The sequence below is a fragment of the Toxorhynchites rutilus genome, chromosome 1 (genome assembly GCF_029784135.1).
Source record: "Toxorhynchites rutilus septentrionalis strain SRP chromosome 1, ASM2978413v1, whole genome shotgun sequence".
Lineage (NCBI taxonomy): Eukaryota > Metazoa > Arthropoda > Insecta > Diptera > Culicidae > Toxorhynchites > Toxorhynchites rutilus.
This window is the reverse complement of record NC_073744.1, coordinates 67,572,803-67,587,453: the sequence shown is the minus strand read 5'-3', so window position 1 is coordinate 67,587,453 and position 14,651 is coordinate 67,572,803. Positions and strand designations below refer to the sequence as shown.

At 39.4% G+C, this 14,651-nt stretch overlaps 1 protein-coding gene across 3 annotated transcripts in view; it reads left to right on the top strand.

Annotated features, from left to right (window-relative positions):
* LOC129773605 (putative aminopeptidase W07G4.4) overlaps positions 1-8,180 on the top strand; it is a 34,090-nt gene extending 25,910 nt beyond the window's left edge. For all 3 annotated transcript variants that reach the window (XM_055777243.1, XM_055777249.1, XM_055777255.1), the window contains exons 3-4: positions 6,444-7,812; positions 7,873-8,180. In XM_055777243.1, the coding sequence (XP_055633218.1) occupies positions 6,444-7,812; positions 7,873-8,040 (1,537 nt within the window). In that variant the 3' untranslated portion in view covers positions 8,041-8,180. The remainder of the gene's footprint in view (positions 1-6,443; positions 7,813-7,872) is intronic.
* Positions 8,181-14,651: the final 6,471 nt, after the last annotated feature.

Sequence of the window (14,651 nt, the reverse complement as noted above, 5' to 3'; positions counted from 1 at the left end):
ATGATAAAACTTCACCGCTGATTTGATAAATTGGAAGAGAAGTGATGGTAAAACACTCATGTAGCGAAAAATACCCCAAAAAATTACTCGAAAACAATGAGAACCTTATCTTCTGCAGACGAAAATTTACATCGAGCGTTCTCTGCAGATTATTTTTTGTTTTTATTAATAAACTGAACAGAAAGCCAGCTAAGTGTACATAGTATTGCAAGTTTGTATATCATTGGAATTTAAAATAAAAATGTAATTTATTAATAATACAGGGGTGTCCGTCTTTCCCGACTTTCCCCTATTAAGTCCGCAAACTCCTAAATCGACGAAGCGGAATTAGTACAATATCAAGTCAAGTTGTTTGCTCGTCACGTAAAGACATCCTTAGACCTTCTGCAGGTAGTGAAATGTAACGGAAGGAACTGCCGCATTGAACGAAGGAGTAGTTATTTTTGTGTAAATCAACATCAATTTCTAACAGTTCATGGTCTTCTCAGCTAAACGCCAGATGGTTTGAAAGCACCAATCTCGACAGATGTGAGCATTCATTTTCCATCTCCGTTTATTCGAAATTCTATGAACTTGTCGAAAGTTCTTCCGAAGTCACTACTTGCATATAAAGAACTTTCGCCTAAACATTTGATTCCGACTTGAGCAGATATCTGATTTTTTACGTTTATATTATCATTCCTTAAAAAAAAGCTAACAAATTTTTAAACGACTTTGTCTTTGTGTACAGATTAGCGTTACGTAACATGAGGGGGAGGGTGGTTCGTCTTGCGTTACTTTTTGTTGCATAGGGGGGGAGGGGGTCCAAAAACCTAATTTTTAGCGTTACGTAATTTGTGTACGACGCTATTATATTGGGTTGGGGAAAAAGAAATGTCGTATATTGTCAATATATGGCAACACTTGAACATATCTTGTGTTATACTTATCGCATCGGGTCATACTATACGGCTATTTAAAGACGACAATCTGTGCTACAAGTGTTGTGTTGTGATTTTGCTTTTCAGTCTCAAGTTATAGCGCGTCAAAGATGGAGTCCACCAAGCAAGAAATTCGCCATATTTTACGTTTTCACTACCTGCGAGGTAAAACTGCAACGAAGGCGGCCGAAAAATCGTGTAGTTTATGGACCCGATACTGTAATGATTCGCACAGCACAGCGTTGGTTTGATCGATTTCGTTCTGGTGTAGTGGCTGTTGAAGTTACATCCCGTACTGGTAGGCCAATCGTCGTGGAGTCCGATAAAATCGTTGAAATCATCCAAGTAGACCGGTATGTGAGCACTCGCTCGATTGGTCAGGAACTGGGTATAGACCACAAAACCGTTTGGAACCATTTGCAGAAGATTAGATTCCAAAAAAAGCTGGATGTATGGGTGCCAAACGAGTTGACGCAAAAAAATCTTTTAGACCGAATCAACGTCTGCGATGCACTGCTGAAACGGAACGAACTCGACCCATTTTTGAAGAAGATGGTGACTGGTGATGAAAAGTGGATCACGTACGACAACCTAAAGCGAAAACATTCGTGGTCGAAGCGCGGTGAGCCGGTCCAAACTGTCATCAAGCCCGGATTGACGGCCAGGAAGGTTTCGCTGTGTGTTTGGTGGATGCTCAACTATGGTCAGACCCTCAACTCGGTTCTCTACTGTGAGCAGCTTGACCGTTTGAAGCAGGCGATTGACCAGAAGCGACCAGAAATGATCAATAGGAATGGTGTTGTTTTCCACAAGGACAACGCTCGGCCTCACACATTTTTGATGACCCGCCAGAAGCTACGGGAGCTCGGATGGGATGTCCTATTGCACCCACCGTATAGTCCGGACCTGGTTCCAAGTGATTATCATCTCTTCCGGTCCATGCAAAACGCTCTTGGTGATACTAAGTTGGCCTCAAAAGAGTCTTGCGAAAACTGGCTGTCTGAGTTTTTTGCAAATATGGAGGGGGGTTTTATAAGGGGGGGATAATGAAGTTGCCTTATAAATGGCAACAAGTTTGCGAACAAAACGGCGCATAAACATTATTTAACAAACTTAAAATTATCCATTGACTTAAATTGGATAATTTTAAGTTTGTTAAATAAAGCGTCAAATTTCGATCAGGAATACGACATTTCTTTTTCCCCAACCCTATATTACTGGCCTCGAAAAAAAATTGCATTACTTTCTCATGCTCGAGAGAAGCGCAGCTGTCACTCTTAGTGGAGGAAGTTTTGCTACTGGTAAGCCGTTGTGCACCCGTGGCCGAGTGGTTAGCGTCATAACTAACATGCCGGGTGTTCGGGTTCGATTCCCGTTCTGGTCGGGGGAATTTTTCGTCAAAGAAATTTCCTCCGACTTGCACTGTGATCATGCGTATTCTAGAGCTTGCCACTCAGAATGCATTCAAGGCGTGTTATTTGGCATAGAAATCTTAACTAAGTACTAATAAAAATGACGCAAGTAATACTACGTTGAGACGGCGAAGTTCCTCTAGGAACGTTAGTGCCATTGAAGAAGAAGAAGAAGAAGCGGAACCTAATCACATACAAAATTCCAGAACGATATTTACTTTCTTGGTGACTTAACAAGCGAAATAAACTCTTTTTGTTAATATCAACAACCTCGAAAACAGTAGCATTGCTTCATTATGATCAAGATTAGCGCAAATGCAATCCCAGTTGAAGGCAGACTTGCGATTGGCACGTGAACCCAAATAACTTAAAACATTCCAGTAAGACATTCAAGGTGCTTGGTATTCCACAAATAATTTTTGGCGCACAACCTTAACGCCTGCTTCGCCATAGCGTCAGTTTAATGCATTGATGCATTCTTAAAGGCACCAACGAAGCCCTTATGATGACAGAAAACAAACAATGTTAACTGCTTGGAAAAAGGCTGAATTATGCCATACAGCTTGTACTCTGCTGTAACACCCATCGATGCGAATTCGCTGATGAGTTTGTCAAGAGCGATCGCCTTCACCACCAGCGAGGGGAGCTTGATTCTGGTTGCTGCCTGGGTAACGGCGTTTACATTTTCAACCGAACCGTTGAAGTCGCCTACTTCGCTGCTGTTCGATGCGGTGTCACTCGCGAAGGCTCGGTTCAGTGCGAGTGCTTTTCACTGCACCAACATCGCCTGCATCATTAGATGACGCTTGCCTCGAAATTTTATTGCCCCTGACAATGCCTTCGTTTTGGGGTCCAATCTTAGATCGAAGCGCAGCGAAAGCAAAGTGAACTGGATTGCTCAGTCCGAAGCCGAATGAAAGTTTGCCTCAGCGAGATCTACTGTTCATACTCTAGGCAAGTATTCCCCTTCATTCTTCTACCTTTTCCTTTGTTCACGGAGGCTTTAAATCCTACGATTTCCCCTTCGTTGGTCGTCGATAAGTTCCTCGTTATTGACAGCTCTGTTCGGGAAGGCACACAAATGGACAGAACAAATGTATGAGTAAATGGAAACGCTTAAAGTTTTAAGGAATTTTAACCATTTACAAACCAAGGGATTCTAATGTATAGCATATTAAACAAATCTTAGGGAATTTCCGATTCGTCCTGTCTTCTGATTTGGCACCTTTAATGAAAGATGTAGTTCTACGTCAAAACAATGTTTGATCAAAATACGATATTCCTCTTTTTCCATTTTCTATACGAATGCTTAGGTAGTGACACTTAAACAATTGTAGCTTGTGAACAAATAAACGAAATATGATGAAACCTCACACATAAGCTAGTGACAGATGAACCTCTAGAAATTAATCTTGTTCAATTTTAGTGGCGCCAAAAATCTGAGGCCTTTTGAGCCCATGTAGTAGTTCAGGCCTGGTACCAAGCAATTACCATTTTTTTCTCGAATTGAAAAATTTTCTGAAAGAAAAGAAATAAGGATCAAGAGAAGATTGTAAAAAGCAATTACTAGAGTTTTTCGCCAATAAGGACTTCTATGAGGCATTATGAAGCTACCTTTAAAATGGTAACAAATTATACAACAAAACGGTGTCTTTTTTACCCAAATCGTACAGCCCGAAACATCTTGAAAAATGTTTCGAATTTCACGCAAAAATAATGGTTTTCTTTTTCCCCTACCCAAACCCAATATATATTTCATAACTTTGGAAGTCAAATTCTCAAAGATTAATGATACAAAGAATAGTTCTTAATATGGTCGTCTGCACGTTTTTATTGTATCCTCTCGGGGGCGGATTTACCGTTAGTCCTAGACCCTCTCAATCAAAACAGTGACGACTTCGAAATTATGAAAGAATCAGGATATAGTTCGATTTGGTAACCTAGTTATTGAAAACCTTGTGAAGACTCTAGATTTGTATATGAACATGAATCTAGACAAGGGCTAAACTATATGTAACAGAACACGCCCCAACAAGTGCTCATACACTGAGAGGAAAATTTAGTAAATATGACGAATTTTTTGGTACATGTTACCAATTCTCTAGTCATTTTCTACCCTACTAATCATTGGTACATGTTACAAAAAAAGATTGGTAGGCACATATGTCAAAAAAACTACAAATTGTTGGTCCAACATTGGTGCAATAACAGTGAAAATTTTGCTTCATATTTGTGAGAAATAATCATCAGGGATAATGACAATATTTTTTAATGATTATTTTTAATTTAAAAAATTGTATTTGATTGCGTTTAATTCTACATACTTAGAATACATTATACTAATAACTTATTCTATAAACAACATCAATAATTCTCGTTGGAATCATTCTATAAACTGCGTACAAGAGCCAAATTTTAATCGCAGCCTCAACCACCTCAATTTGATGAGCATTTCCAAAGCAAGTACCCGTTCCTCTTCCTGCTGCATCGCTCTGATTTGCATTAGCTGATTAGCAGCTGATTAGCAGAGTGACGGTAGAATTAGCACGTTTCATCCGTATTTTGTTCTCCGTGTCCCTATGAAGAAAAGAAATACATATGTTAATGATATTAAATATGCAATAAATTATGTATGTTCACCTTAAGTTTTTTTACGGTCGATGATGTGTTGAAGAAAGATTCCAATCTTAGCGACAAACTCGCCGTTACCTTCAATCCCATAACTTTGATGGTTTTTGGTAAATAAGTATTACGAGTCTGGGATCATGCCAGCTGTAAAGACAAGGAAAAAGGTCAAAAGTGTTGTAATGTATAGAATATAACTGATGTTAATCCTTGGCGGGAATATGAAAATAGTTTCCCGACCGAGGTGACTGATGTAATGATGTAAAAAAACGAATACTTATCTCCGATTTGTTTATGATGAATGATTGTACTGCATATAATTTTAAGGTCAACTAAAAAGAAAAAAATGGTATTAGGTCAATTATGTTAATATGGATCAAAATTTTTTGTGATATTTTCCCCGCCGAAAATATGAAAACAAATTCTCGGGGGAGATGAATACATAATTGAATTCAATAAAAACAAAGTGCTTACCTCCGAATCGCTTCGTCTCCAAAAGACAAAAGACAAAGTGCGCACATCACAGTTGTTAGGTATGACAATAAAAACAAATTTACTAATGGTATGAATTAAAATATACGAATTCCTGGTAGGAACATTCATTGCGTCTGACATCTTTTTTACGCAATTTTAGTAATATTTACAAAAAATGTGTATATTTTACCAATGTTTTTGCTACTAAAGATTTGGTAGCTGCTTTTACTAAACTATTTCTCCAGTGTAGAGTTGAAAAGAGAAAACATTTGACTCTGAAGAGTGAATTTAGAGTGTATTTCATATCATGCTTCTGTGTGAATTATACAGCCGGGTGCTATGATTGATGCTAGGATCGTTAGCAAAATCTCAAGCAGAACTGTCAGTGGGATACCCAATTTATATGAAAACAAAGGGAAAATGTCAGTGGGATACCCAATATGTTGGCTCCTGTCAGTTCAATGGGGGTTCTCTAAAGACGTCACCCGGCTGGAATTATATTATACTTCTCAAGCGTACGGAACAGCACACTCTGAAATAAAAAAAAATCATACAGATTGCACTATATTCCGGATCTGTAGATCTGGCATCTCTACTGGATGCTTTCCGAAGCACCCGCGTATTCTTTCGGTGGAGCCTGTTTTGTGCTTTTACTGTGCGGTTGTTCTTATGTGTTTCATGTGGCGGCTCTTTACCCGACGAAGCTGTGCACTGCGGGAAGGTCTGGCCGCGGGGGGGGGGGGGAGATTTATTTTCCTCTTCATGGCGCACAGGTTGTTGAATTAAATTATCATCACACCACACAGACAGCCCGCGGAATAAGCACAACAAAACACATCCAAGCTATAGGTAACGATCGGTCCTCCGACCAGACGAGGAAAGGAATTTCGACTGGAGAGAAAAAAAAGCCGAACGATTTTTAATTTCAGTTGTTTTGACCTAAATTTTGTGGTCGCAGCCCGTTGCTTTGTTTTGTTCTCTCTCTTTTACCCATTTTTTTCGATTCTCGCAGATTTCTGCCGTGTAGGATCTTACAGCCGGTGACGTCATTAGAACGTGGCTATCTCAAGGACAACCACTTTGACACAGTTTGCGTAATCGATGGGACGCAGGTTCCGGTTGAGTTGGAAGCTTGTTTCAGCACACATAGAGCTGTCGACGATGCCTTCGATAGCGAGATATGCTGCTTCAAATCGGACGTCATCGATTGCCGGGTGGTTTATGCTCCTGTCGGGAAGCTAACGGATTTTGACGACGTTCGTCGTTACGCTGAGGTCGCTGGAAATGCTTTGAATCGCGCGATCAAGGCAGGTGCGAAACAACCATTGCTGATTCTTCCATCTAGCAAGGACTTTTTGGAAGCGGATTTGGTTGCGGTACTGGGTGCATTGGCAAAATTGTACGTCCCATTGCAACTTCGTGAGGATGTTCCGGCGAAAAAGCAACGTTTTGCGCAGATCGGCTTCTTTCACACCGATGCCAGCAAGTTGGCGAAGATCATCAAGGAAGCTAAGGCATTCGAAAGTGGTAGACACGTTGCGCGAGACATTGGAGGTGGAGATCCCGAACGTATGGCTCCTCCAAGAGTTGACAGCTATCTGGATGAGAGTGTTTTAGATCGAAATCTGATCACCAAAACTGTGATTTCGGATGAAGCTATTTTGTTGAAGAACTATCCATTGTTCGCCGCTGTTAATCGCGCTGCTGCGGTTGTTCCTCGGCACCAAGGTCGTTTGATTTTCTTGGAGTACACATCCAACAGTCCCCCGAAGAAGACACTGATTCTGGTGGGGAAGGGCGTTACCTATGACACAGGTGGCGCTGACATCAAGGCGGGAGGTGTTATGGCTGGAATGAGCCGTGACAAGTGTGGAGCAGCCGCTGTCGCCGGATTCATGAAGGTTGTAGAACAAATGCAACCCCAGGGAGTGCATGTGATCGGTGTTTTGTGCATGGTCCGTAACTCGGTAGGCGAGGAATGTTACGTGTCCGACGAGATGATTACATCGAGAGCCGGTGTACGGGTACGTGTTGGCAATACTGATGCCGAAGGCCGCATGGCTATGGCGGACGCGTTGTGTCATATGAAGGAACGCATCATCGCCGAGAATATGCCAGATGCACATCTTTTCACGATCGCCACGCTCACCGGACATGCCGTCCTGGCGGTTGGCAATAGTTCAATTGTTATGGATAATGGCCCGGCCAGGGCTGCCGGACATGGACTACGGTTGCAGGAACAGGGCGAGAAGATTGGCGATCCATTCGAGATTTCTATCCTGCGAAAGGAAGACTTTGATTTCCATTGTGGCAAATGCTACGGAGAAGATGTTCTCCAAGCCAATAACCTGCCGTCCAGCCGAACCGTTAGGGGACATCAGGTAATTGCAATTTAATTCATTCTCTAACTAGGGATGCACTCACACAGGTTTATCTTTCAGAGTCCCGCTGCGTTCATGATACTATCCACAGGCTTGGATAAACATGGGCTCAAGTCAGACCGTCCAATTAAGTATTCCCATCTCGACATCGCTGGCAGTGCTGGTGATATTCCGGACCCACCAACTGGTGCTCCCATTCTGGCTCTGGCCAGAACTCATTTGCATTGATAACTCTATACATCACCATGTACACAGCGAAAACAGTAGAAAAATGTGCTTCGCTGTTTTTATCCGTTTTACATTGTAATCAATGTACTTATGTATAACACAAGACAAAGAGGGTTTCACAATAAAAAAACATTTTTCAAGCGCTTATTCTTCTACTTCGATCCGAATTGTCCGACCGGGTTGAACGAACCCTTGAACTTCGTAGAAATGCGAAAACTACGGCAGCGAGAAAAACAAGAAGAAACAAAGCCACGCTAGTTCAGGAAAGGAGAAGGCGCATTGAACTTCGAGCCCGCGAGAAGAGAAAGATCAACTTTCACCAGCGTCTAGTTGTTTTATTTCCGCTATATTAGCGGTTTTTGTTGTTCGAGCAGTGCCAACGATCGGCAATGGCTAACGGTCCAAGTCTTTCCCCCACCGTGCGGTGGGAGGAACGTGAGTTCAAAATGTGATGCCGAAAGTTTCCTGTGCTAGCGGAACCCACAGCGAAATCGAAAGGAACGCAAATTTCAGTTGCTGGATATGTTCTGGATTGTATACCTACTGTTAATTGCAGCGGTTTTTCTTATTTGTAACGGCTCACGATAAGATGTGGTGAAAACGGACGCCTTAAGTAAACGTAGTTTTTTTTTCGTGTGTTTCACAAAAAATACATAGCTGACTCACCACAAATTGATAGTCTAGGTCTCTGTTTATAATAAAATTTGTCTTTGAAGCAGAAATTTTGCAAAATGAATGTGTTCGGCATCTTTGAAAAAATAAGATCAAGTCGGGAAAGACGGACAAAACTACTAAAACAATTAATTGTGTACTAAAAGCTAGAAAACAATTAAGCAAGTAGCAGTTAATAGTTATCACATCCCTTCCTTCATTAATCTAGGGCAAGGATGAGACTAAAATAACATCGTGGGCATATGATGAAACAACTAACTGTGGATAACGGAAATCCGAAGTGCCCTCGGTTTTATTTTAGTCTCATCATTGCCCTAGATTAATGAAGAAAGGGATGTGATATCTGTTAACTGCTACTTGCCTAATTATTTTTTAGCTTTTAGTACATTAAACCGTTCAACTTAGAAAGTAATTTTTTCCTTTCTTATTTTCAAATTTATAGTATATTATTTGTATGATTAGCGTACAGTCATACCTCGATATAAGGCTACCTCGATATAAAGCAACCTCGATATAACGTAACTCGATATAACGTAACTTTTTAAGATGTAAAAATAAACAGTACAAAAATAGTTTTTGGAGTATAAATTATTTCGAATAAATGTTTCTAGTAAGTTTTCAAACAAATAAGTACCGTAAAATAGGGTAGCATTGGTAGTTTTTATTTTGGATCTCAATTTTATTTCTTGATAAAAAGGACCTTGTAGAAAAGCAATGTACGGATTGTTTTGTATTACAGTCCACGACAATTTCCCTTATGCCTTCAACCTGATATTCTTGGGCGGTCTTTCCACTTGGTATTATTATGGCATTTTTTTTAGCTTTAAGCATAACCTTGAACATGTTTCAAGAACAAAATTCATAGAAATTACCATTTGAAGATAAAGTAAATCAAACATAGAAGCTATAAAATAAACATTGATACTAGAGATGAAACGGATATCCGGCCTATCCGGCCAATATTTGGCTGGATACCGGATATTGGAAAAAATCCACAATGTCTCATTAACACAACATAAATAACGGACGGCACCAGTGGTTGTGTGGTTAGCGTAACAACCTCACAATCCGATCGGCCTGGGTCCCAGCTGGCGTCGTTGGGATTTTCTGAGGCGAAAAATCTCTGGGTTAGTCTTCCTTCGGAAGGAAAGTAAAAAAAGTTGGACCGGCTCATGAGTTGTTGAGTCTGACAGGTAGGAACAAATGTAATCGCCCCCCTGATGTCGGTGATTGGCACTGAAGTGGCGGAAATAGGCCAACAAAAAATAAACGAAGATGAAAAACAACATAAATTATAACAAAATAAATTAATAAGCTAGCTAGCATAACATAGCAAAACCATAAATTAAAAATTAAAAATAAGTTTTCATTACTGAAATGCCAGATTTTTCTTTAAATTAAATTAATATTCACTCATCACATTAGTTTATGAACAGATAATAAAATAAGTTTTTGCGCATTTTTAAGTAATCATGAACAGTTTCGTATCAATAAAAAAAATTTTTTTTGCTTCGATATAACGTAACTCGAGAAAAAAAATAAAGTTCCCTTACTGTACTTGTCTACAATAAAACAATTCCACATTTTTTTTATTTCCTTCCTAGTTTCCTTCGGAAATTGGTTGTTTTGTTACAGCGGCCATCTTGGATGAATTGAATGATGAATTTTCCTAAGTATATGTGATCTACTGATCAAGCCCCATCACTTGATACCCATTTTAATTTGGTTGTGGTGGCATCCATCTTGGATTTGTATTTTTTTATAAATAACTGTGTTCTACTAGTCAAGCCCTTTCATGTGATACCCAAATTGATTGGGGTTTAGATAAATATATATATCGCCATTTTGTTGTGGCGGCCATTTTGGATTTGCATTTCTCATGTATAACTGTGTTCTACTAATCAAGCCCTTTCATTTGATACTCATATTGATGGGGTTTGGGAAAAAACCCTAATTGATGGGGTTTTAATCGCCATTTTGAAGCGACCGCTATCTTGGATATTTAAAATCATGAAATACGCAGTTTTATAATGACTGCAGGAATGAAGGTGTGTTCCAAATTTCAGATCAATCGGTCGACCGGAAGGGGTTCATATTTCTATTTACAGACGAACATGTTACAAACATACAAATTACAGGGCAAGCTAAATAAAACTGTTTAAAAATAGCTTCCGCTATTCGGAGTGACAAATTCGGATTGCGTTTTAAAAACAGCTCTGCTGATTCGTCCATGATATCCTGTTGCATTTACAAACTTAGTGGGCATATGTTAAAAAAAGAGGAGGAAATAATCAAATTGTTTTCAAAACAAAGTTCCTTTCCCTTCGGTGGAGTGTCCGTCTTACCCGACTTGATCAGTTTTTTTTTTATCAATATTTTTGGAGTAAAAATGAGAAAATAATACAAATGAAACACATATTTCAGCATAACTCAAGAACTAATTAACCAAATGGACCCAAATTTGGCATGTGAAGGTTTAAGGGGACAATAAAAGTTTCTATGGTGGTGCGAGACCCCTCTCCCTCTCGAAGGGGACGCTGCCAAACAAATGAAACACACATTTCTGCATAACTCGAGAACAAAGCAAGCAAACGGAACCAAATTTGACATGTGGAGATTTCAAGGAGCAAAAAATGTTTTTATGGTGGTTCGAGGCCCCTCTCCCTCACGAAGGGGAGGCTGCCAAACAAATGAAACACAAATTTCTGCATAACTTGAGAATCAATCAAGCATACGGAACCAAATTTGGCATGTGGAGGTTCTAGGGGACAAGACATGATTTTATTGTGGTACGACATACCTCCCACCTCTCTAAGGAGGGGAGGTATGCCATACAAATGAAACACAAACTTCTGCATAACTTGAGAACTAATCAAGCAAATGGAACCAAATTTGACATGTGGAGGTTTCAGAGAGCAAAAAATATTTTAATGGTGGTTCGATACTCCTTCCTCCTCTCCAAGGGGAGGAGGGGGCTGCCAAATAAATGAAACACAAATTTCTGCATAACTCGGGAACTAATCAAGCAAAGTGAGGGTAAAGTAAGTAAGGGTAAAACTCGAGGACGGAATCGTCCGATTTCGGATGTCATAATTCCATTATATTTTCAGTATCAAACATGTATTCCATGTAAGGGAGAAACATGTTATTTGACGTGATTGAAAAATTTTGAACGAAAATCGGGTCTGAAAATAATTTGATATTATAATGACAAGTTCTGGTAGAAGTACTAGAAAATTTATAGTAAAAGAAATTTATAAAGGGTCAAAATTAATCAATGAACAGTTCTGCGATTGAACTCATGGACGTTCGCTTAGTAAGAAAACGTGAATATTCGAAAGTATTTATAACAAAAAAAAATTTTTGGGCGAGACGAAGTTTGCAGGGTCAGCTAGTTTAAAACAAAAATGTAATTTATCAATCATACATAGGTGTCCGCCTTTCTCACCCTGTCCGTTTTTCCCGACTTTCCCCTATATGTCACGGACAAAAACATACGTGGGGATCTTTTCTCTTAATTTGTGTATTCGGAATCAAAATCCATCCATTAATTGAAGAGATATTAACGTTAAAAATCTTCCACTTTGTCCACCCGAAACTTTGAAATATGTAGGCCCCTATATTGAAAGGTTAGACGTAGTCCCACGTCAATAAAGGATTGATTCGCGAATAGCTTCAAAAGACGAAATTTTGACCGTAACGGTATTCCAGTTCTGCTAGAAAGATGGAGTAATGTTGTAACCTAGGTCACGCGGAGTCAATAAAGTTTATTTTTTAAGTTATTGTGCTTGAAATAAAAAAAATCTTGCAGTATGTTTCTCCGTCTTCTATCAGTCATATTTTTCCGATCAAGGAACAAACGTTGTCGTGACTCGCGCTTCGTTTATTTTCGTTTGTGCTCGAACCAGAATTTTACCAAAGAAATTCAGTGCAATTAAAAGCAATGTCCTATCGGTGTGCTCAACTTAAGGTCAATTTGAATTTGAAATAAACCGCTACATTGTTTTGCTACAAAAGTCAATAGACAAATCACGTGATCATCCTTCTGAAGAAATCTTTTATTACTTTGAGACGTTAGATTCCTGCTACACGCATGTTGATGAAAGGCGTCCAATAGCACAATCATATGCGTTACCCTGGTAGTGAGTTCTGCCCGATGAGCTAGGCTTGTGCGAGCCATTGATGGTAAGCACCTGAGTGTGTTGAATAATTACGAAGCAAAAACAGAAGGTCGTTTTAGGACCATAATTTTGAGGTCGCTTCAGGGCAATCCCGACTTTTTTTTTTCAAATAACGGTATGTCGTGTACTACATGTTCAGGACTACCGGTCAGTTGGCGAAATTGCCGGTTTTAACATTTATATCTTGCTGCCACGATTCGGAGCGTTTTTTCATAGAATCGCTGAACACAATTCAAATCCTATTTTTTTTCAGAACCATAAAAGCCTAACTAGTCATGTAAAATTGAATTGCAATTAAGTTTCGAGCATTTCAATGATACTGAAATTTCAGTTTCTGTCAAAATTTCAATTAGGCCCTTATCATTTTGAACGCGTTAATTGGCATTAATTGATGAAAAAAGTTGTTCGTTCACTTTTATTAATTTGAATGTTTTTGTATTTTTCTATGTAATGGATTATTGTCGTGGGACAACATATAACCGGGCTATATGGGAGGTAAAATGAAAACCTAAACACAGAACATGCAGGAAAAAATGAAAGATTTCGATTGCTTAAAACTCAAGCATTTCTTTATAGATCGGGAAGATGTTGGCATCAATTGATAGGAGATATTTCTACGCATCTATCACAATTAATAAAATGTTATTTTTCATGAGATAAACAATTGAACAACTGTGAAATGTTGAGCGTTATCTAAACGCCTACCTGCCATAGCCATCTGAACCAAGGTGCCTTACGAAATGGTATGATAAACACTTCATTCGAAAAATAAAATGTCTACGCGTTATATACTTGTTACTTTTTGATCCAAAAACTTGTTTCAATAGTCTTAAAATTGCTTTCAAAACAGGCTATTGAAATCACCAATCGGTATATAAGCGAGCGGCGCTCGGAAATCCACTCAGTTCTAATTGAACAGCGATTGGAGCATGTTGTCGCTGTTGCGGTGAAGCTCTTTATTTATCATGAAAGCGCGGATGAACGGTGTCACCAAGAGCCTGTTTGTGCACCCTAGGCCAGAAGGGAATCTATCAGGAGGAGAGTGATGCCACAAACGGTTCCCTGGGAAGACATCGCTACACACACATACACGCGCGGCTATTAACAGGTGGTTATCGAGTTGGCATTAACCACTGGTGGGCTTCCAGTATCGAGGAAAATGTGGAAATATCTAATCGTTACTGAAAATAATCTGCCGGTTCCTTTGGGAATTTTCAAAATATATTCATGTGAAAGAGTTTAATTGAATGTTTTCTATCCATGTAACACTGTGACCAAATATGTTTCAATCAAGTGCTATTAACAGGTGGTTATCGAGTTGGCATTAACCACTGGTGGGTTTCCAGTATCGAGGAAAATGTGGAAATATCTAATCGTTACTGAAAATAATCTGCCAGTTCCTTTGGGAATTTTCAAAATATATTCATGTGAAAGAGTTTAATTGAATGTTTTCTATCCATGTAACACTGTGACCAAATACATTTGGTTTTGTGGTTTTTCAATCAATCGCAATTAACAGTATAGCTTCAGAAGATTATTCTTCTCCATCAGTAGGATATTTCCGTATCCAATATTGTATGCGCCCGCAATCGATTATTGCTCAGTCGCCGAAAGTTCCGAGCTCAGAGAGTTCATTCCCCTCTAGTTTGCCTTCCAAATTGCCATCGTAAACCACACCTTCTCTCGATTCAATCACACACAAAAAGCATACTTAAGCGATATTCTGGTGGTGAGACACATTCATTTTTCGTGAGGACA